This window comes from Anastrepha obliqua, chromosome 5 (assembly GCF_027943255.1).
Source record: "Anastrepha obliqua isolate idAnaObli1 chromosome 5, idAnaObli1_1.0, whole genome shotgun sequence".
Classification (NCBI taxonomy): Eukaryota; Metazoa; Arthropoda; class Insecta; order Diptera; family Tephritidae; genus Anastrepha; species Anastrepha obliqua.
In genome coordinates, this window is record NC_072896.1 from 123,698,960 (window position 1) to 123,724,041 (window position 25,082).

The window sequence follows — 25,082 nt, forward strand, 5'->3', positions numbered from 1 at the left end:
AAGATGCCTGCCCGCCAGACCAGGGCAGCTAACGAGAAGGTGCTGAGATAATTCCACCTCATCCTACATACATCAAACGCAAAAAGGACTCGAGGTAATTCCAAGTCTCCCAGCGTGCATTCCTCGCACATAGTGTCCTGTGAGAAAACCCACGAGATTCGAGAGCTGATATTATGTCAACCTCAGAAGATCACTCGAACGCCCCCGATCCACATGTGGCCAGAAGGATTTCGTGACCTTACAAGTTTGTGTACTTGCCCAACGCTCGCTGAGTTGGCGCGAAGCCCATTTTTCCAGATAGTCAGGGGGGTCCCAATTCTCTCTCTTCGCGGGGAAATCACCTCACATGTCTCTTGCCTGGCCGGCTCATCCGCCTCACAGTTTCCTGCAATGTCGCTGTGACCAGGAACCCAGATGTGGCTTATGTCAAAGAATTCGGACGCAGTCGAAAATGAGGCCAGGTATTCCCTGACCAATATCGAATGCACCGTCACTGACCCGAGGGTTGCCTCTTTGATTGCAGCCACCTCTTCTTGGAACACACTGCAATGGTCCGGTAACCTGAATTCGAGTCTGATGGGAAGCTCCTCGCAAAGACCTCCTCCGCCAACCTTTCCTTCCAGCTTCCATGCATCCTTGAACAAGTTCACCAGGTATTGTCTCCAAGTGTAGCCACCCGTCCACTCTTTCCTTGATGTTTTTATTCTAAGTAATAGAAAATTGTCTACCTATGGTCAAGCCTCAAATCTTAACCTAAAATATTTAGTCAGGAATTATACTCAATGCTGAATTTTAAAACTTGTAATTAAACTTTTCTCTAACAAAAACATAAATGCAGTCTCTCTGTATAAGCGTGACCGCCATAACTTGGAAAATATTTGACCAATTCGATTCTAGCAAAATACATTGTAAGGCCTTATTTTATTTATTTAGGGCCGATAGCACTGGCAGCTGGTGCTTAATCAACTATAATTTTATTTATAATTAATCTAAAGAAATAAATAAAATTATCCGCAATACATTCAATAAAATGCATAGTCTGATCTGCCTTGATAACTGTTTGACCGTCCATAGTTGTTTTACTTTGTGTTTTCGCTCAACTATTATCCGAACATTTCCAAAGGAATTGGCATCAGGCGACTATGAAGGCAACATCCCATTTTGCTTTTTCCACTTTACACACCTTCGACTTCTCGTTGCCTTCTTGTGAATTCCAAGGTTGGCTAGTTCTTCCATACATCTACGCAGCCAACATTCGTTAAAATTGCATTCAAATTGGCGGTAAACACAAATAAACGGTCAAATCCTTTTGCAGCTCAAACATAAACATTTACTGAGGGCGTAACAGTTCGCTGAAGTGGTAGTCGATTATCAGCAAAACAACAGGGCTGGCGTATACAACTATTCGAGCAAAAGGAGGAAATTAATTCGTTTTTCCAATTCCGTTTTGAGTTTGCCTTAGCCTTTACAAGTCTTTCTCAATGTGTGATAACGAGAGCATTATGTCCCAGGAAGGGAAACAGACAGCAGTAGTAGTAGCAGATAATGAGAACAGCGGTTTTTTGTGCCGAAATTTGAAGTATTCTGCCCGTAAACGAGCTCGAATCGTGTCTATAGATAATTAACATCACTTTTCCTAAAAACTGATTCAGCTTCACGCACCGATAAGTTCGGCTTAGTCACAAATAAACCAATGTTCTTCTGATTTTGCTTTGGAAAAGTATTTTTTGTTTTATTTCTTGATCTCACCCGGAGAAGTCGTCAGCGCACCCATGTCTTCAACAAGTCAATTAGCGCAAACAAAATGTCAACAACTTTGGTGTGGTTAAATCAAACAAGAAAACAATCAAAAACGTATGAAAAGAAAGGAAAATAATCTTCCAAGTATTTGGGCTATGATTTATTGCGTGGAGAGGAGTAAGCGAATCGACGTTTGCTCAGCGATGTAGACAATCCTTTCCATTGGAATGCAGGTTGTTCCAAAAACTATTCCGGTTAACTTCAGAATTGGCTGAGGACCTAATTTCTCCGCTTAATAGTCAAGTTAGAGGTTCTAGAATAATAGCGAATCCGACTGAAAAACAAGTAAATCTTGTCATCGTCAAGCTTATTCAATTCTATACGTGAATTCGTAGCCGCCGTAGCCGAATGGGTTGGTGCGTGATTACCATTCAGAATTCACAGAGAGAACGTCGGTTTGAATCTCGGTGAAAACACCAAAATTAAGAAAAACATTTTTCTAATAGCGGTCGCTCCTCGGCAGGCAATGGCAAACCTCCGAGTGTATTTCTGCCATAAAAAAGCTCCTCATAAAAATATCTGCCGTTCGGAGTCGGCTTGAAACTGTAGGTCCCTCCATTTGTGGAACAACATCAAGGCGCACACCACAAATACGAGGAGGAGCTCGGCCAAACACCCAAAAAGGGTGTACGCGCCAATTATATATTATATATACATTATACATATATATAGTTCTACGACTAACTACGTATACAGTCTGATTCACTTGATTTGAGGCAATAATTTGTATAGAAGAAAATGAATATTAAAGCAACCGTTTTTGATCTAGTAATCCACGGTTTTCTGATCATTCAAGTGAAGACAGTACTTTGCTGGAAAGTAAACATGCATGCTTTTTTATATCGTTATTACGTCTAACGGTATTTCACAACAGTACAACTTCAGTTTAACCACATTATTTGCGCATTAAAGCTGCGAAAAGTGATCGTTTTTTAAGCATTTATTGTGTTTGGTCAGAAACTTCTTGATTCTAATTAAATGAGAAAGCTGAAAGGTTTAACAGATCGTGAAAAAATCAAATCGATGTTTTGACCTCAGAGGGACTTTCAAGTCGGCAAATAGCCAAAAGCATTGATCGAAGTCCAAATGTTGTGGATCTTTACGTGAAACAAGATAAATCTTGGGGTAAGAAATGTTGCAGCCAGCAAACCCACCAAGTCTCAGGGCTCAAATAAAATTCCAACAAATACAGCAATAACAAGTAATGTTAACATGGGTATACGAGTAAATTCATGGAAATGAGCCTAAAAGAATCATAAAAAGCGGTAACAGTAAAACAAAAAATTTAACAGAGACTAAGCCGTTTGATACTGTTAATAGTGAATGTATTAGATTATTTGGTAGCAATATTTCTGACTGCATGAAAAAAATTGTAAGCTTTTCAAAAGCATATAAACAGTTACGTAATGATGACGAAAAATCAATTGCCCTGCTTGAGCTACTAACAGAATTAAGAATCAATAATGATTAACAAAAATATCAAATGCATACTCATAAACGTAAAGCACAAAAGGCACTACTTTAGCCTATTTTTGAAAAAACACAAACCGGGTATAGTACTTATAGCCGAACATCGCCTCAATCCAAGACACAACGTTAATTTCAAAGGTTATAACTTTATTAAACAGACCGACAGCGCTAAACAGGTACATAATAGGCACGGGTGGTATGGCTACTGCTATTTATATAAGAGAAGAATATAAATACGAACTTATATTCGTTTTACATTCACCGTTTATTTGGAGAAAATAGCTTTAAAAATTTTCTGTACAATCTCGTTTGTATCATTATATAATCGCCCATCTGATTTATTACATGTAAATGATCTTAATTTAGTTCTAGACTCTCTTAAATCGAATAAAATAGTAATTGGAGGAGATCTCAATGCTAGGCATACCAATTGGGGAGACTCCGTTATAAGCAATAATGGGCGTATACTAAATAATTGGCTTCAACACTGTCCCACATTAAACTTGATACCAACAAAGCATCCCACTAGGGTATCTAGGCATTCAGCTTCATACTTAGATATATTTTTAGTGTCACCGTTTGTTGGAATACAATTTAATGAAGTAAATGGATATATTAATTGCTTAAACACTCATGAATACGAATCGGATCATAGTGAAGTAGAATTGATCATAAAATCAGATCATAATGTACTTAGTTGCCCCTTAACTGAGTTTTTCAATTATGATAAAACTGATGTAAAACATTTTAATGATTAATAAAGCGATAAAGCGTAATTAATAAAGCGATATTGATATTGACTTCCCTTATGCAAATCCGGCTGGTAACAATAGTGGTGACCACATTGTTCCTACAGAAAACTTACATAAAATAAATGCTTTAAGTTTGAACAAATACATCGCCAAAACCAGCAACTCGGAGATACAAATTTTACAGCTGATGTTGAAAGTAGTGTGCTAGAATTAGCTAACACAGCTGAGCCAATTGTACATTTTACGAACAGCATAACAGCTGATGGTGAACAAACTACAGATGAATCTCGATACACTTTTATAAACGCGGAGAAAATTGACATAATCTTACGATTAAAAAATAATAAAAAAAACTGTGGGGAAGACGGTATCTCAAACTTTTTGCTAAAGAAAACATTAAACACTTTCTGGAGATTCTTAGCAATTATCTTTAATCAGTCACTTAATATAGGCTATTTCCCACTGGAATGCAAAACAGCAAAAATAAAATGCATTCCGAAACCAAACACTGACCTTAGTTCTCTTGTTAATTACCGCCCAATATCTCTTCTTTCAAATATTAGTAAACTATTGGAAGATTTTTTGATTGAAAAAATGTAACAACATATTGAAGAGCGACATGTCTTAAAAGACTATCAATTTGGGTTCCGGCCATATCATTCAACATGCCACGCACTAACTTTACTCTCTGATTTTATTTGTAGTAATTTAAATCGACGACAGGCGACGATATTAGTCAGTCTAGATTTGGAAAACGCATTCGATACTGCTTGGGTGGAAGGAATCTTATTTAAAATGTACAGGAAGTTCAACTTCGAAAAAAATCTTTGCATAATGTTGTATAGTTATTTAAAAGAGCGATCATTTTATGTTAATGAAGGTATATTTAATTCTTTTACAAGAGACGTTAGCTCAGGCCACAAGGTTCTTTGTTGGGGCCAATTCTCTATAACATCTTCTTAGCTGATTTCCCTGACCCACCATTAAGTTCAGAAATTAATAATTGCGATATTAAAGTGCTCATATACGCAGATGATATAATTATATTGGGATCTCACCAACGCATAACCAAAGCTAATGAAGCCGTTAACTCATACCTAAATGAATTAAATACATACTTTCACAAATGGAAGCTAAAACTAAACTTCAATAAAAGCGAAACAACTATTGTTAAAGGAATACGTAAAAACGTATATCCAAATGCTCGTAAATATGAGCCTCAAATTAAAATAAATGGATTCAACATGAAATACAAAGAACAAATTAAATACTTGGGCATAATTTTGAATAGCAAATTCACCTTTGTAAGACATGTAGATTTCATTTTGACAAAAGCAAAAAAAATGTTCTTTAGCTATTGTAATTTAGTAAGAAGGCAGGGTGGACTATCGAACTGCATTAAAATAAATATTTACAAACAAATAATTAGACCAATCATATCTTATGCTCATCCGATATGATTCAACATTTCGTCAAACCAAATGGAGAGACTAAGACGATTTGAACGATATGTTTTAAGAATTTGTAGCGGTCTTAACTGCCAACCTTACAGAAGAGGTACTTTTCGGAAAAGAGTTTCTAATAAAAGTTTATATGAAAAATGTAAAATATCACGCATACACTTTTTCTTAATGAAATCGTCAGTAAGATTTGTTGATAAACTGACATTCATAGAAAATCAACTGATAAACAAATATCTGTCAAAGGCAAGGGAAATATCATTACCTCTAACAGAAAAAAATTTATCACCAATATACATATTTAAAAATACTAAAAAATAATAATATGTTACATAAAAATAGTAAAGCAATATATTATCATAGGCGATACAATACTTACAACTTCAACGATGAAAATTTAGTTTATAACATTGATCAATTTATAGCCAAATAAATTATAGAAGCTTAATATACGTTATCTCCTTTTTAAGCCCTTTTTGGGAGAATATAAATAAGTTTTAAAATTATCCCAAAGACATTCCAAATAATAATCATAACCTATTGTATAATCAAAAGAAAAATAAGTTTTAAACTCCTAGATAAATACAAATGTATGTTAGGATAATGCTAAACAATCTAACTTTATCATAACTTCGTAAACTCCTATGTTAAAATTATTTTGGGCAATAAATGAAATGAAATGGAAATGAAATGAAATTTTCCATTTCCTCTGCAAATTCCCTGCCCTATGGAAGGAGAGAATGTCAACCCTGGGCAAACCACTGTTGGAGAGCCTTGAGCAACTGTCTGGTATAGACGTAAACAACCTTATAGATTCCTCAACCACACAGACTGTATATAGTCATGATGTAAATAACTGGTAAACAAGTTGGTAACGAGGATGTGGCAACAAAATGGTGCGGAAGCGGTAGTTGGATTCTGCACGAATCGCCACTTAAACCAAGCAACCAATTCTTATCATGACAAACCACAAGTAAGACCGATCTCCACTAGCCCCCTTATATTTTTTCCTATTACTAAAGTACTTATAACTATAAATATTTTAAGTCCAAGCTTAACTAATATTAAAGAACTTAGAAAAGTAAATTTGAGCTGCTTCAATTCGAACTCTTTGTTGCACAGACTTGCCAAACAAAACAAAACAGCGGACATTTGAGAACAATTTATTTCGAGAATTTCAACAGCCACGCATTGTTGCCCTTCAGTCACCTGAATTTTGTGACAAAATTTGAGACTTCAGTAAGTGAATGCCAGCGGCCGAAAAAATCACACATCGTCACTTAACGCCACATCTTTCGCTAGTTGGAGAAGTTGCAGCCGCAGCTTAGGCTGATGCTCAACCTGAGCCAACGGAGCGTAGTTGCCGTGCCTGAGTGTCGCCAAACATCACCGCCGCCATACACACACACACAACCACATTTGCAATTCGTACGTCCGGTTTTTTCCGCGCCAAATGCTCTAAGGTCATTTGTAATTTTAACTTGATAAGATTTGAAAGTTCGTAGTTGCATATATCAGTTACGCGCCTCAGACCTTTGCGGACATTGTATGTGTAACTGGATTGGTAAGCGCCATCTTTTTGCTTTTTGCTTTACATTTTTTTTTTTTTGGCAAAATCTAGCAAACATTTTGTTACTGTGACACACACCAGCGATCAAGCGACGTACTGGACGTACTATAAAAGCTTGTGGCGAGTTCTTGGAAGCTATCAAAAGTTTTATTGCATTCTTGGACAGCAGTTGGGTGTGCGTCTTTTGACAAAGTGCCATTCGACAGACAAGTTAACGTGCAACATAGTGTGCCTCCAAAGATTGATTCTGCAGCAGTTTGTACATCCTGTGCAAGTGTTGAGTTAAAAAGAGTAAAAGTAAAACGAAAACAAAAACAAAAAAGCGATAAAAGAATTGTATCTAATTTGAAAACAACTTTAAGCAATTAAAAGAGAATTTCCAAGTGGAGAAAGCGACGAACGCAGGAATAATAATGAAGCGGGTACGTGAAATCTGCAACATTTTTGGTTTCGAATTCCTAGAAAGCAAGGCTTTTAGTGAAGAAATTTTGTAAATATTTGCAAAGCAAGAAAAAGGAGAAAGGGAGGCTTAAAAGCGTTGCTTGCTACATCCTTTACATTGTTACAAGACGAATATTAGACGTCGTATGACAATGTCAAAGGTGATGAATATCGCTCACTTAAGCTGAAGACTTTTATACTTTTTTTTAATTTATAGCTTGAAAAAAGATAAGCAATTCGAAAAATATTTAAGCCCGCGTGTATTTACTAACATCTATGAGAGTTACTAGAATAGCCGTCACTGGGCACTGTGCTATGACAAAAGCTTCATCAATGGCTTATGTATACCTACAATTGCGCTCTGTCGAAAATGATGATTACCAGACTGCAGTCGAAGCTAATGTAGAGTACTGGCTCGGAGCATTTTCCTAGTAAGAAAAGAGTTTGAAGTGTTGAACCTATTCAAGATGTATGGTAGCTTGATTAATTAAAGAAATCTCTTTCAGAGAAGTTTGGAGCACTTCCGCCCTTATTCGACTGGTGACCGAACTTGTGAACCTACACTCACAGAAAAATTTCCATAGGCAATTCTGTTTCCGAATGAGCGAATGGGTTTTCCAAACACGCTCTTCTAACTTAATTTAGCCTAACCTTTCCAAATTTTTGTAGCTTTTTGTAAATGAAGTGAAAGTAGCTAGTAAGTCCTTTTTCCATATTTTAAATTTTTTTTTTCATTTGAGAGTATTTCATTTAATTTCATTTTCATTAAAATTTTAGTAAAATTAGAATGGAAAACAAAATTTTTAAAAAGACATTTTTTGTTGGTTTTTTGAGTTAAAATTTTGTTCCCACATTTTGTTTGTTGCTTCCTGTTATTTCGTAATTTTCATCAGTTTTAAATTTAAGACAAATTTTTTGAGCTGGTTTTGATATTTTTTTTTTAAGTTAAAAATATTTTTCGTTCAATTTTAAATTCAAAGGAACGCAACATTTTCAAAGTGGCTTTTTTGTATTTTTTTAGTCAAAAATATTTTTTCCAATTTTGTTTCTCGTTTTCTGTTATAACGTAATTTAGATTCAGACAAAATTTTAGAACTAATCTTTTTTTAAGTTAAAATTTTCTCTTGTTTCTTGATACACAAGACACAATTGAAGACACAATTTTAGAGCTGGTTTTAATTTTTTTCCAAATACTTCAATAATTTTCACTCCATTTTAAATTCACTAGAAGACACAATTTTTTACTTAGTTAAAAATATGTTTTCCAACTTTATTTCTTGTTTCTTTTTATTTCGTAATTTTCATTCAGATAAAATTTTTGAGCTTTTTTTTTTAATTAAAAATATTTTTTCCCATTTTGTTTTCATTGTCGGCTTAAGCTGTGAATATCTTTACAAATAATTCAATTGAATGTAAAATTTAATTTAATTTAAAAAAGACAAAATTTTTTAACTGGTTTTCAATTTTTTTTTGGTTTGTTTTTTGTTTTTTTTTTCTTTGAGCTCAAAATATTTTTTCATTTTCATTGTCAGTTTAAGTTTAGAATATTTTTTCCAAGCACTTCGATAATTTTCATTAAATTTAAAATTCAAGAAAATACCAAATTTTTCAAGGGGTGTTGTTTTGTTTTTTTAGTTACAAATATTTTTTTCTAATTTCCCTTTTTGTTTCCTGTTATTTCGTAATTTTCATTCAGACATAATTTTTGAACTGATTTTTTTAATTAAAATTAATTCCAATATTGTTTCTTGTTTTCTGTTACTTTTGCTGTTAATTTCCAGTTAAATAAAATTTTTAATTTATTTTTGTTTTGTTTTTTTTTTTTTTTGAGTTCGAAAAACGAATACGAAAAAAAATGTTCCCATTTTGCTTTCATTTTCATTTAATGTCAACTTCAATGCGTAACAAAATTAAAAATAAAAAACTTTAAAACTACAACGCCCCCTACTTCCAAAGTGCATGCACGCAAGCCTTGTTGTGGCAAATTGCCATCGTTGCACACTCAACTTTATTGCTCCATTGGTCCTATCCCACAACATATGGCTATAAATCACTGACACCGCACATTTCTACATATCTTACAATGTCCATACATTGTAGGCACATTTCACAGGACATTCAATCATAGCTTTTCACATCCTTTTGCATGCCGTGGCATAAATATAAACTTGCAATGTGGCGCCTTCATAAATATTTTACAATGCAACCATTCAAACACCCACCCCTTCATCGATTGTGATTGAATGAAAGGCGGGGGAAATTGAAACAAGCATACATTCACACATACATGCATACATATGTAGATTCATCTGTTGATGGATATTTATTTATGGCTTCATGCATAGTTTATTCTTTTCTTTGGTTCTTTTCATTGTCCAAAACAAAATTTATGTCATTACAAATTTGTCCAATTGATAACTTTATGACAACACTTCCACAATAAATGTTTCAACAACGTGTTGCAAACAAAAATATTCATAAATTGAATGGGATATTATTGGGCAATAAAGTGAAGAAATAATGACGTTATGGGAATGTCATGCAGTTTTATGAATATTGAAATATTTTTTATTTATTTATGCACAGTCGGAATCTGGTTGCCGGGTTTTCGTTTCGCTGAGATTTATTTGTAGAAATTTAATATTCAGACAGAGGAATAGGAGCTACTTCTTTTTTTGAATACGCGAACTACATATGTAAAAAAAGAATGGCCATAGATTGGGATCCTCGGGGAAGCAGCAGTCGCGACCGGACAAAGTACACCTAGAAAAGATTCATACGTGAATTTTTTATATACATACATTTTTCATGATATTGTGAATTTTCTCCATATTAGAAGTGAAGGTCGTCGGAACTGCCAATTTTGTGTAAATTTTTTCATCTGAGTATTCGCTGCCAAACCATTAGTGGCTAGTCTTAAAGAAAAGCACATTGCGATGCTATTTCAATAGTCAATATTTACTTAGCCATCCGAACTCTGGATATGAGCACACAACTAACTCCTTGTCTTACACGTCAGCTTTGTCTCACCAACTGCATGGCATATTGCGCCGCCTTTCTAAAACAATTTAACACTTAGACAATTTTCACTCTCTTAGGCAACCAAACACTTGCTTTTGTTTTCAGTTTCCAAAAGTACGAGTTCCTCGTAATAACTCCCTTTGCATGCTTGCCATGCGACGTTTTCCTCGAAATTCCCAAGTAACCCTCACAATTTTTCGAACATTTAGTTTTCATTGTACGCCCGCAGTACTAAAAACAATACAAAATCACTGTTTCATGCTAGAGAACGAAATTCCATTTAATTGCCATTAAATTCCCTCAAAAGCGCAGTAAATCTTTTTCAGTTCTGGGAATTTTTTAGCTCACGCAAAGCATTGCGATTGTATTCTCGTCCACAATCAACTACACATTTGAACGACTATGTTGTAAATTGAGTGCATAAAGAGAGCATTACACTGCAACTAGCTCTGAACTAGTACACTTTTGTGATCTTTTGTACTAGTTTGCCAGTTTCGAGAATTTTTACTAGACCGCCAAAAATATTGAAAATTTGAAAGGATAAGTTATTAAAGATAATTCGAAAGAGATGAAAATAAAAATTTTATCATTGCAGTGCATAGAATTTAGTCAGATCCGATAACATCTAACCAAAGCATTCCAGTGTGGGTATTTATTTATTTATTTGTTTATCAAATACACAACTAAAAATTAGTGGTACCAACCTTTTTTTCGATTGCTTTCTCGCTATTCTTATTTTAGGCATAAGCCTTCTTGTTTGACATTTCTATAGGGCTTAGTTCGAAAAATCAACGAAAAATACCAAGATTGGAAATTAAAAAAAACAAGTGAGAAAAAAATAGATAAGCGAGTTTGGAAATCTCAATCGATGAAAATCTGCGTAGCTGCACAGAATCCTGTGTTTAAAACCCACTGCGGGCATTAGACATCAAAATAAAGAAGATGGTAGTATATGCTTCAGATAGTTGTTACTTCTCGTTAAGCAAACTCAAACTTTCGACTACAATACACGCAATCGAAACAATCGATTACTCGGACGAAGCTCACAGCTTTTGGCTATCCAGAAACACTTATCACAACTAGGAAGATAAGGTCCGTGTAAGTTCTTTAATCCTTCGTTGGACACCCTTTTTAAAACCTTCGGTTGGACACCCGAGTCTGACCTTTTTTCGTCCTGTTCAAGGATCTTTTTTAAAAGGTTATATTCATAAATCGATAGAAAATTAAGTTTCAGGAAGCTACTTGGAAGCTCAAGTCGTTAGCCATAATAAAAATAGCTCTCCCAGCGGTGGATTAGGACCGAAAATATTATGTACTCTATTTTAAATATTTTAGTAGTTCAAATGGTGGTTCAATGGAGGGTCCGAAGGAAGAAACTTGATGCTACCCCCTAAAAATTTGATTTTTTATTTTGACGCCTTTTGACGTTCTATTAAACAGTGACTCTTACAGACGCAACCTGAAAACAAAAAAATAAAAAACAAGACACAATTTTTTACAGACTAATACTCTTTAATCTCCTCCTTTAATTTATCTCCACAAATGTTCAGGGGTCTAATTTGGAAAAAAAAAATTTGAAAAAAAAGAAACAAAGTTGTTTTTTTACCACCCTAATGGGAACTAAATTTCTCTTCACAAATGTTCAGGTGACTAATTTGTAAAAAAAAACATTATTTTTAAAATAGTGTAAAACATATTAAAAAAATGTATATAATATTTTTGTTTTGTACCACCCTAATATATATGCATGTCCACATACAAGATTTTATTTTTGCTACTATTTCACTGACAAATTGAATTTGACATTGCTGAAAATTTTGTAACACTTGATGCGAATTAAATTTCCCTTTAAAAATGCTCAGGTGTAAAACAAAAGTTTTAAAAAATGTTACAAATATTTTAAAAATAAAAAAAGTCTTAAAAAATTAATAATATATTTTTAGACCACCCTAATGCGAATTAAATTTCTCTTCACAAATGTTCAGGTGTCTTAATTTAAAAAAAAGGAGTAAAAAAAATTAAAAAATTATATAATTTTTTTTTGTACCATCCTAATGAATATATAATATATATATATATGTGCATATACACAATTTTATTTTTATTGCTTTTTCACTGACGAATTGGATTTGACATTACTGAAAATTTCGTTTCACTTGATTCGAATTATATGTCCCTTCATAAATGTCCAGATGTCTAATTTGTAAAAAAAGAGACTTGAAAAGTGTTAAGAAAATTTAAAAACAAAAAACAAAACGTTTTTAAAAATAAAAAAAAAAATTCGAAAAAAAAAATTAAAAACATTTTCGTTTTAGACCACCCTAATGCGAATAAACTTCCTCTCCACAAATGTTCAGGTGTCTTATTTTTAAAAACTTGTTAAAAAATTCAGAAATAAATTTTAAATAATATTTTTTATGATCATCCTAATGTTTGTTATTATTGTTGATTTTCATTGACGAGATTCCTAAATCAATTTGGCATTGCCGAAATATTCGTAACACTTGATGCGAACTAGAAATGTTTAGATTTTCCCTAGAGGGTATTCCCATATTCCTTGTTACTTGGGTATGGAATTAAAAACAAATGCAATTCTTCATATGTATGCGAAATGCTGCCAGTTTGGCTGTAAAATATTTACGATTTCATTAAGCTTTCCCTTTTAGCAACTCACTTATTTGCACTCTGCATAAGAGCCATCAGAATTACAGTTGCTAATTTCCCTGAAGTGTTGTGCCATGGCAAAATAACGTCCATAAAAAGGGCCAATGTGCTTTAAGAGCAGAATGTTGCATGCAACAAAAAATTTAGAACAGCAACCAAATATAGAGCGAAGTGGAATAACCAAATATTTTTTGGTTGGACAATGTATCAGCCATCCAGGGCGCATCTGTTGACAAATATATACAAATGTATGTGTGTGCATGTATTTGTGCGAGTGTTAACTTGTCACTTTTATGCAAAATTAACACTGTTTTGTTGCTGTGTTCTTCTCTTACAGTTTTACTATGTACTCTGTGTCTGTTTGTTGTCGTGCAATGTTGTGCGCGCCTCCTTCTCCCACCTGCAAGCGATCGATTTCTCGCAACTGCAACAGCAACAGAAATCATCACTTACCCAACAACAGCAACAGGACCAGCAATCGTCAGAGCAAACCGACACCACCACTGACTCGTCCGAGGACTACGACAGCCATCCGCAGTACAGTTTCGCCTACGATGTGCGCGATACATTGACCGGTGACGAAAAGCAGCAGGAGGAGAAGCGTGATGGCGATCTAGTGCAGGGACAGGTAAGTCGTATGGCGCAAAATGTTCATGAATATTTTAAAGGGTAATTAATTTAATTTAAATATTTCCTCACTCTTCTCCGCACAGTACTCGCTCGTTGAACCCGATGGCACTCGCCGTGTTGTGGAGTACACCGCTGACGACATCAATGGATTTAATGCCGTTGTATCTAAGCAGCTCGTTGACGAACGTTCTCGCGCCTCCGCCTCTGCCTCGGCCAGCGCTTCCTCATCGCGCTACAACAGCTTCGAAACCATACAATCGCAAATTCAGGCACAAGCCATCGCCGAAGCGCAAGCACAGGCCGCCTCCTATGCCGAAGCACAAGCGCTCGCCGAGGCTCAACTGCAGGCGCAAGCCAAGGCCCACGCCGAAGCCATGGCTCAGGTACAAAGCGATGCTGAATTGCAGGCGCGCATTCAAGCGGAGGCCCAGGCGCGCTCTCAGGCCCAGCAACTGATGGAGCAGTTTCAGCAGCAGTACAAGCAACAACAGCAACAGCAGCAGGAACAGCAGGAACAATTGGCACAATTGCAGCAGCAGCAACAACAACGCCAACAGCAACAACAACAGCTGCGTTCACAAATTCAGCAATCTCAGGAGCGTCTAACCAACGAGCAAGCGCTACTGATTTCGCAGTCTCTGCCCTCACGCACGCTGGGGCATAGTGTGCACGCCACAGTTGTCTCGCACCCGCCCACCATCCTTACGCGCACACCCAGCGGCAGCGTGTATGCACAGCAACGCGACATTACCACCCTGAAAGAGCTGCGCGATGGCACCCAACGGCAGATGATCGAACGCACTACGCTCCCGCAAATCGTCATCACCCAACCGGCTAGCGCCACGGTGCAGGCCCAGGTCATACACTCGCCGCTTTTGTTGGACGGCAGCACTGGCACGACGGGCATGCGCAGCGTCATCTCTACGAAAATCACCAACGCCGGCGGCAATAGTGGACGCAGCAGCAGTATTTCGCTCCGTGGGGACGCCGGACGCTTGAGTGCCACCGAACAGCTGCTCAACCAGCTGGATAACGACGGCGATGATACATTGACGCGCAGCAGCTTGAGGCTGCTTGGTGGCAGTAGCGCCAGTGGCAGTATCAAAGGACGCGGCGGTAGCGGCAGCAGTGGACTTAGCAGCTTCGATGGCAGTAGCAGCGGCTCCGATGAGCGGGGCAACAGCCGCGATGATAGTGGTCTGCGCAGCGGACTAAGGACGTCAAATCGACGATTGCAAACACTTTTCTCAAGCAGCGGCAGTGGGTCGAGCGGCAGCGCAAGTGGCAAGTCCACATGGTAAACGACAATAATAAGACAATAACAACAAGCACATTCAATTATTACATCAAACGAAACACGAAAAAAAAAATATTTAAATTTCAACGTAGGTATGCGGAGAGTAGGACGAAAATGCAAACGAATGAGTAGAATAGTTAATACCATAAAAAATGAATTTAGAAAAAATGAAAAAATTTGTAGCGGGGAGAAGTGAAAGATGAAGCTGAGAGCAATGAGCTGTATTCAAGTATTCGCGGAAAGTATTCAGGAGTTTAGTGTGATCAACAGTCAGTAACGATTTGGCAACAGACCCCAGCTAACGCACAACGGACTATGAGATGACAACAACGCCACCAGAAATGGCAATAACATAGATTTTAGCTTTAGCTATTAGTTTTCCTTTATTTTTTCCTTTTTCTCAATAGCATTAATTTACTAACCCACTTGCGGTAGCGAACTTTTTATCTAGTTGAATTGAGCTTTTATATTCATGTATCTAACTGGGTTTTGGGAGAACTTTAACTGTCGCTTTTTGCTTACGCTGCATACCCTAGGGCGCGCGCGCTACATACTTACCAAGCCACCACTAACAAATGCTTCCACTACGCTTTTTACAAGAACACACAAACGTGAATACGAGACAAGAACGTGCACAGAGAACTGAGAATGCTGAGAGCGATGAGAGCGAGAAGAGCACAAATATAAATGTAATTAACGCAAATACTTCTTGGATATTTAAATAACTGCAACTACTCATTTTACTTTGTGATTCAAACTAACTTTATTATCTAGCTTTGCAATATTTTAGAAGCAGAATTTATTTGCTTTTTTAGTTGACTTATACTAATTGTATGAAGTTTGTTTTATCTCGTTGTCTTCTGTTACCTGTTTTATATTCATATTTTGTAATGTTTTTAAAATATTTTTAACACTTTGTTCTTTATATTGCATAATTTTTACTTACTAACCAGTTTTCAATTAAAACATATTTTTACTAACAAATATTTCAATTGATTAATTATGCATTTTTATATATTCAACATGTTCTCACATTTTAAGAATTTAGACTTTAAGTGCAACTTGCAATTTTTACATGGCATACAACAAAAAACCAAAAAAAAAAATTACTAAATAAATAAATGACTTAATATTTGATAAGTTTGCAGCAACAAAAACTTAATACTGTTTTGTTTCTTGTGAACTGGAATTAAACGTAAAAACTAAGGAGGAATTTAGTCACAAATACAGGGTGGCCAGATAGTAATGATATTATTTTAAATAATTTTATTTCAGAAGCTTTCAAAGTTACCAATTGACAAACCGCTTGAAGCACTGCCAGTTCTGAATGTGGCTTCAAAATAAAATTAGACGAAATTTTATCTCCACTATTTTAGGTTAGTATCCTAAAAAAAAGTACTGAAGTGTTTTACCTAAACTAAGTATGTATTCAATTTCAGTTTCATCTGCATCTTGGTCTTCTTATCTCTATATCAACGTTAGTCTCCATTTATATCCTTTTCTTTGTCTTTATCTCCCTCTTAGTCTTAATCCTTATCTTTCTTTATCTCTATCTCTATCTTTATCTCTATCTCTATCTCTATCCCTATCCCTACCTCTATCTCTATCTCTATCTCTATCGCTATCTCCATCTCTACCTCTACCGCTATCTCTATCTCTATCTCTACCGCTATCTCTATTTCTATTGCTATCTCTATCTCTATCCCTATCTCTAACACTATTTCTATCTCTATCTTTATCCCTATCTCCATCTCTATCTCTATTTCTATCTCTTTCTCTATCCCTATCTCCATTTCTCCTATTTCTATTTCTATCTTTATCCCTATCTCCATTTCTATCTCTATCTTTATCCCTATCTCCATCTCTATTTCTATCTCAATCTCTATCTCTGTCCCTGTCTCTATCCCTATCCCTACCTCTATCTCTATCGCTATCTCTAGCTCTATCTCTATTGCTATCTCTATATCTATCCCTATCTCTATCTCTATCTCTATCTCTATTCCTATCTCTATCTTTATCCCTATATCCATCTCTATTTCTATCTCTATCCCTATCCCTATCTCTATGTCTATATCTATTGCTATCTCTATCTCTATCCCTATCTCTAACACTATTTCTATCTCTATCTTTATCCCTATCTCTATTTCTATCCCTATCCCTACCTCTATCTCTATCTCTATCTCTATCTCTATCTCTATCTCTATCGCTATCTCCATCTCTACCTCTACCGCTATCTCTATCTCTATCTCTACCGCTATCTCTATTTCTATTGCTATCTCTATCTCTATCCCTATCTCTAACACTATTTCTATCTCTATCTTTATCCCTATCTCCATCTCTATCTCTTTCTCTATCCCTATCTCCATTTCTCCTATTTCTATTTCTATCTTTATCCCTATCTCCATTTCTATCTCTATCTTTATCCCTATCTCCATCTCTATTTCTATCTCAATCTCTATCTCTGTCCCTGTCTCTATCCCTATCCCTATCCCTATCCCTACCTCTATCTCCATCTCTATTTCTATCTCCGTCTCTATCTCTATCTCTATCCCTATCTCTATCCCTATCCCTATCTCTATGTCCATATTTATCTCTACCACTATTTCCATCTCTCTTTTTTTTAGTAGGAGGAAGGCATCGAAAGCCTATGGCCATTGTGTGTGGCAACGACCGGTCCATGAACGTCGGGAATACTGGTTGTGCTGCTCTCGGACCTTTAACTATCTTCATCGCCACCTTATATGCTTTTCTCCATGAGTGCTCTTCTGCGCCGCCCTCAGCTTCTTAAAACATTCTCGTTTACTAGCTTTTACTGCCGCTTTGAGAGCTGATTTTAATACACACTTCTATCTCTACCATCTCCACCTTTATCTTTATCTCTATCTTTCTAGCCGAGCGCAGCATAAAAACTCAAAACCAAGCACAGCAGGTGTAGCCATCAATGGAATTTATTTCCCACAAATCAGTCTACCAAATTAATTTATAAAAATTAAAAAGAAACATAAACTTACACATCCACTTACACAAATTTAACATTATATAGTTATATAAAGAGCAGCGTACAAAAAGATTAGAAAATATTACATTTCGCTCGCCCAAACTTCATCTTAACCTCAATTCTCACAGTTCTCATCATTTTTTTCTGCCGTATCGTCTGCCGCTTTCTTTTCACCGCCGGTATTATCTTTCGACTTCTGCATTTCTTCATTATTCTCCTTGCACTCTTTTGCCTCCTTAGCGGCATCTTTGGGCGCACCCGCGCCCGCACTACCACCTTCCAGACAATCGTCCTCAACACGTTCGGCTGCGTACAGCACCCCACCCTCCGCGCATTTGGCATTATCCAATGTGGCCCTCTGCAGTTCGTAAAACGAGAAACGATGATAGGCATAGTACTCGGGATTCTTGTAGGCTTTGCATTTATGTGCCCCTGGACCAAGAACCTCTTTAGGATCGCTAAGTGCTTTGTAGGCAGTGACTGGCAGGAAGTCGGGTGGGGTGAATGCGTCGTTTTTAAATGGAGAAGATGAGTTTGGCTCTGCAGTTTGGGACGTTCCTGAGGGACAACATTTGTCCGCTACATAGCGTTTCAGTTGAGTCGGATTCAAAGGTAGATTTCTTAGAACACTTTGCGAAAAATTTGCAAACTTTGAAGTGCGGCACATCATTTTAATATTTACATATATTTTGTTTTTCCAATTTCCACTAATTTAAAAATTTTCAAAAATTATCAAGAAATTTTCAATATTTTTCGGTGATTTAATCAAAAATATGATTAAAAGTTTTTGGCATAATGAAGGAAACCTACACAATTTCGAAAAAAAACTATGGGAAGTAGGTTTTCAACATGATTCAATTATTATTTATTATTGAATCATGGGTTCTCATATTTTATTATAAATAATTTATATTGTTAGTATTGGTCCAATGAGTGCATATAAAAATTGCAAGCCGTCTCCTTGAATTAGAAATCTGAAATTATTATATTATGGCGCACTGCTTAACTAACAATAATGCAGCACAAGAAGTGTCGTTAAAGCAGTTCCGGAATTACTTTGCCGTCGCTTCCTGATTTTATCCAACGCAAAAACCGTAAGCGAATTGTACGCTGCCGGTGTGGGTCGGTGCTAACTGAGCTGCCACATCGTATATTATTACATTATAGGAATATTATATCTATGGTCGAAAGGGTAGTTGGACATTACTATTCTCTGGTTGTACGTAGCCACCATTGCTGAATTTTTGTGCTAGCCTGCTCAAGTAAAAAATCTTAACAGTAATTTAAGTAAATTGTTTTTTGAGAAGTTTATTATGTTATTATTATTTATTAAATGTATAATAAAGGAAAAACTTAACAGAATTTATATACATAAAAAGGCCAGGGCTTAAAAGGCTTTATAAATTTAAATAAGGACTAACGATAGTAAGAAAATTCAAAAATTATGCGTAGGGTTTCGTATTTAGCAAAATGGCAGAAATCGCAGATGAACTTACGCGGTATAAACTGATCATACACATATGCCCTGCAGGAAATACGATGGAAAAACTATTGTGAGATAAGAAAGAGAATTTACCTTATAGACTATAGCGGGCCTCAGATACAGAGCTTAAGGCTTCTACGTTGACCACAAAACAAGAAAATTCATAATAGATTTCTCACCAATAAATTAAAGAATTTGCTACCTAAGACTGAAAGGAAACTTTCAAAACTCCTCCTTAATCACTGTTTATACTCCCACTGAAGAAAGCGCGGAAAGCGTAAAAGGCGAATTTTATGATCTACTAAAACCATTTTGCAGCAAAATTAGCACACTTGACTTGCTGCTTGTCATATACCTATGACTGTAATGCAAAATTTGGCAGAGAGAAAATTTTCTCTCCATGAAACTTCGCCGCTGCACATAATCTATGGATCGGAAGTAGTAAATGCTCTACTACATAAACGAATACATCGCCAAACATGGAAATAAATCCAAATGAGACTACATACAACAAGCCGTTCCAGCTCACTTATTATGGCGAAGTGTAGAAGTGAATTAAAGAGTGCGTTTATAAAACTAGAAAGAGTAATAAGAATTACTTGACCAAAAATTAACACAGAGAACGGTTTAAGGCATGATGACCTGCTGATCGGAGACGATGCATTCGAGACTGTACAAGAATTTACCTATCTGGGTAGCAAAATATCAGCCAATAACAATACATCATTGACAATAAATGATAGAGTTTTAACAGCAAAGAAGTCTTACTTTTCTAATTTGAAGCTGCTTAAGTCTAAATTATTATCTCCCGATCAAAAGTTAAGGACATAGTCGTACAAAACCTTCATCCGCCCCGGGCATACCTATGCTTGCGAACTATGGACGCTAAAAATTACTGGCACTAATCAGCTAATGGCATTTGAAGGAAGAATATTGCGAAAAATAGATGGACCTGTAAGACTACAAGACGGTACCCATCGAATTACATAGATATAATTATGAGCTGGAACTATTAGCAAAACACGAAACTGTGGGAAGATTTATAAAATCTCAGAGGATAAGATGGCTCGGCCAAGTGTTTAGAATGCCAAAGGAGAGAACAACTCGAAAGGCAGCTGAATTACACCATGTTAGAGGCCAAAGAAGAGGACGCCTCAGAAAGAGATGGCTCGAAGACGTGGAGTTGACCGTGAATCGCTAAACGTGGGGTAGATAGAGACAAATGGCGAAAGGTTGTGAATGAAGCGATGGTTCACCAAGGACTGTGATGCTACAAAAAAGAAGTAGTACATATTTAGAATGCCACTGAGAAAAACATTTCATTTGGCTCCTAAGTCGACTTAAGCTACTATGACAATCGACCACAGATATGATCTAACAATTTAATTATTATACCAAATGAGGAGCTTTTTCATGGCAGAAGTACACTCGGAGGTTTGCCATTGCCTGCGGAGGGACGACCGCTATTAGATAAAACTTTGTCTTCCTTTTGGTGTTTCGTGTACGGAAATTCGAACCTACGCACTTCGAAATGGTAGTCACATACTTCGAATAATTCTTCGCTTGCAGACTAGACGAAATTCTGTGTGCGATTGGAACATCAGATTTTGTAACTAAACCGAATATATTTTTTTAGTATACTTAGCCAATATTATAAAATCCAAAAGGCTTCCAAAATCTAAAAACATACACTTGGCTAAATACTGGTATCCTTATATTTTAAGACATTATAACAAATATTCTTAATTTAGCTACACCAGCAAACATCTAAATTGAATTTTTTTCTTTAGTTTTTCGAAATTTAATTTCTCGTTGATCTTTTAAAAGTACAGATTGCATATTAAAAGCTCCAAATTTCGTTTGCCCAAAATCCTTTTGTAATCTCTATAGAGACATTTATGTAGACTTACCTTCGTACAGGAATTTCCAATGAGTTTAGGTCTCACAGAAAGAAATTTATCAAAGCCTGGAAAGGCAACTAAGTGCCGATTTACACACAGAGACATCTGGAAAGGAGACACTGGAAATTCTCTTTTGATGTTTCATTCGCGGTCACACTGGCAAAATTGTTTTGGGCAACTTTTTTTGCATTTGACGTTTACTTCTTTACCATCTTCTGCTTCGGATATATTCTACAATCCACGAACAAGTAAAGGGGAGAACGTTCGTCAACAGTTTCTTAAATATTTCAATGAAGAAAGCAAACTGAATTGGTTAAATAATAAATAACTTTTTTTATTTACAAATATGTATAAATTTTTGTACTTGTACTAAAAAATAAATTAAAAAAAAATCAAATATTGTATAATTACTTAACTTGAAATTAACTTGAAATAAAAAAAATTCTAATTCAACATGTCCATAAGTTTTTTTAAGGGGACAGATACCTGTCAAATTTTGAAAAAAAATGTTAACATAAAAAAATTTTTAGAACGTAAATTTAAGTATTTCTTATATTATATATCGACTCTATTCTTTGCGTTCGAGCCCTGGGAGAGGAATTTTCATGTATTCAAACTTTAGACGCGTTTTTCTCAAAATTTTATTTTTTCGAATTGGCGTACACAATACCTCGAAAAGTTATTGACCGATCTCCTTGAAATTTTGAGCACATAATTTTTATGATATTGCTTTCTATGTGAATTTACAATTTCGAAAATTTTTCTAAAAAATAATTTTTTCGAAGCAAAGATAGTAGGAAAATTCGCCCTTAAATTCATATTATTTAAGCATTTTATTCCGCGATTTTTTTTTCATTTTTGTTTAATTCATATAGAAATTATGACATTAATAAACAAAAAAATGTTTGATTTTTTGTATTCAGGTCACTGACGCGGATGCTACAATGCCCACCAATTGAAAATCCCCGTTACGACCTTCCTGGAAGAATTGGGGACCTCAAATAAATAAAAAAAATTTATATTATTTTAATGTATAAATAAACTGTATGCCAATTTTGAAAAAAATATATTGACTTCTTCATTTTAAATAATTTTAATGAAAATCAGAGAAAATATAGCCATTTATAGGTATCTGTCCCCTTCAATTATACCCACTTTACTAGAAATAATCATCCTGTATTTCCCACGCAGCGTTCTGATGTTTGTCACTGTTTATTTCTTCCATATGGTTTGAAACAAAAACACAGAACTCAGAACTTTCTCACACTAAATAAGAAAACGAATGAAGCAATTGTCGAAAATTGTTTTGCAGCCAACTTTAAGATGGAAAATACGTATAAGCAAAACAAAGCGTGTCGACAGTACGTGAGGCAAAATCACCTCTACCATCTCCGTCTGTCTTTCTTTCACAAACAAAACATTTCCCTGCCAAATTTTTCCATGTGTAATTCAAAAAACAGAAAATGGAGAGTACAGGACGGAGGAAGACTAAACAGTTTATACATCAAATAGCTAATTAAATCTCGACAGAGAGGGCTTTCGAACTGGATACTGCAGGGGCCATTGTAGTCTCCGTTACCATTTCAGGGAACTAGAATTAATAGAATCAAGTGTCTGCCGTTTTTGCATTATTTCACATTATTTGAGACAATGCAGCTTTCTCAAGACGGAGACCCGTACACCTAAGTGATGCGATTCTAAATTAATTAGTAATATGGTGCGCAACTAAGTTCCCGCTGTTTGCAATAGATGCCGCTAGCAGTGTGCGCTAGTCGATTTTAACATAACCTAAACATCATAAACCAAGCTTAGACATATCGTAAACAAACTGCTCAATGAGGATCCGTGTCAAAGGCACGAAGTTCTTGCTTCAGTATTAGGAGTTACCCACCAATCCATTTCCAAGCGATTGTATGCTTTGGGAATGATTCAGAAATAGGGGACTTGGGTTCCCTATGAGTTAAAACCGAGGGATGTTAAACGTCGTTTTTCGCTGTGTCGTCTTCGAACAACTGCTCCAGCGGCAAAAAGGGAATGGTTTTCTTCATCGCATCGTAATGGGTGATAAAAAATGGATTCATTACAGCAATCCAAAGAAAAGAAAGTCATGGGGACTGCCCGGTCATGCTTCTACGTCGTCGCCTCGGCCGAATATTCACGCTGCGAAGGTTATGATATGTATTTGGTGGGACCAAGTTGGTGTTATTTATTACACTAGTTTACGAATATTCACTTTCAAAAATGGTCCTCGACCAAAAAGCGTTTTTTAGACTAATTTGAGGTCGCTGAAACCAAAAATGAATTTTATTTTTTTCTTTTTTTCAAAGAACGGTTTCCGAGATATTCCCAAAAAACCTGTTTTTTGGGCAACAGTGCAGTTATTACCTGCAATCTAGAAAACAGTGTGCGCCATTTCTTTGAAGTGCATAAATTTCGAAAGGCACACATATAACCTACATGGCAATATATAATTCGTGTAAATGGAAGTCGTAGTTTTCGCAAAACAGCTGTTGAAAGTAAAAAAAAAGGCATTTTTTACGTTTTTTACTAAATTATCAAACTTTATTAACTTTTTTCTGGAACAAAAAAATCTTTTATATCGACATAAGATAGGTTTTCTGAAAGACAATTTTGTCATCTACATTTTAAGTCTAAGTTTGTCTGAATCGACGAAAAATTGTAGAAGTTATAACGTATTATGTGAATGAAGACAATTTCATCGTCTGTCGTATATCCTTTTGATGTATACAATACGGTTTCGAACAAAAGTAAATCATGCCAGCCTGCGTATTGAGTCACGCAAAATAACTGTTCTTAGGCTCACTATAATTAAAAACAATATTTATTTCATACAAATAAATATATATATATATATATTAGGCCGGGTCGATTTGTGGGGAGGCAAAAAAATCGCCCATTGCTCTGTGAAAATCGTATTCTAGGGATCAAAATAAGAAACTTTGCCGAAGGAACCATACCTCTAAAACGAATTTTGATGTCCCCCAATTTGGGTTGAACTTTTGGGTAGGGGCCTTCTTAAGAATGGGCGTTTTTTGCAACCATATCAACAATTAAGGTATCACTGGAATGCACCGCAACCCTTTTAAACATTGAAGGTATCACTGTGACACAATTGCAGATCGTAAAATTGCTTGTGTTGTTTTTTTTTAAGCAACCACAAGACACAGCAGGTAGAATTGAAATTACCATTTCATTCTTATTACCTCGTCTCGTAGACCATATATAACGCAACAGTTTTTGTGAATGCATTAAGTCGTTGTGAAGAACTCAAAGTGTGAAGTGCTAATTTCAGATAAAAAAATATTATATTAAAAAAAAAAATAATAAGTGAAGTGACCATTCCAAATCAAAAAGTTTACAATGAATCCACCATCCTCTACACCGCAAGATGAAGCAACTACATCAACAACTATCGAAAACCCAGAGAGTCTTATACCCAAGCATGATGTTACTGTTTTTGGTATGTCTACTGATTTAACTGATCTTAATTTACCAACCCATCTGGATATCTTGAGATATTATTTTTACTTAAGCGAACGTGCTAAAACAGAATAAAAAAGTTTTCCCATAAATC

At 35.7% G+C, this 25,082-nt stretch overlaps 2 protein-coding genes across 2 annotated transcripts; one reads left to right on the top strand and one right to left on the bottom strand.

Annotated features, from left to right (window-relative positions):
- The first annotated feature begins 7,233 nt into the window (after positions 1 to 7,233).
- LOC129247706 (uncharacterized) lies at positions 7,234 to 15,969 on the top strand. Its single transcript, XM_054886960.1, has 3 exons — positions 7,234 to 7,474; positions 13,516 to 13,806; positions 13,892 to 15,969. Exons 1-3 carry the CDS (start codon positions 7,466 to 7,468, stop codon positions 15,107 to 15,109), a joined length of 1,518 nt encoding a protein of 505 aa, XP_054742935.1. The 5' UTR covers positions 7,234 to 7,465; the 3' UTR covers positions 15,110 to 15,969.
- A 2,061-nt stretch (positions 15,970 to 18,030) lies between these two features.
- Positions 18,031 to 18,893, bottom strand: LOC129248029 (uncharacterized). Its single transcript, XM_054887436.1, has one exon. It carries the CDS (start codon positions 18,771 to 18,773, stop codon positions 18,219 to 18,221), a length of 555 nt encoding a protein of 184 aa, XP_054743411.1. The 5' UTR covers positions 18,774 to 18,893; the 3' UTR covers positions 18,031 to 18,218.
- Between the last annotated feature and the right edge of the window lie 6,189 nt (positions 18,894 to 25,082).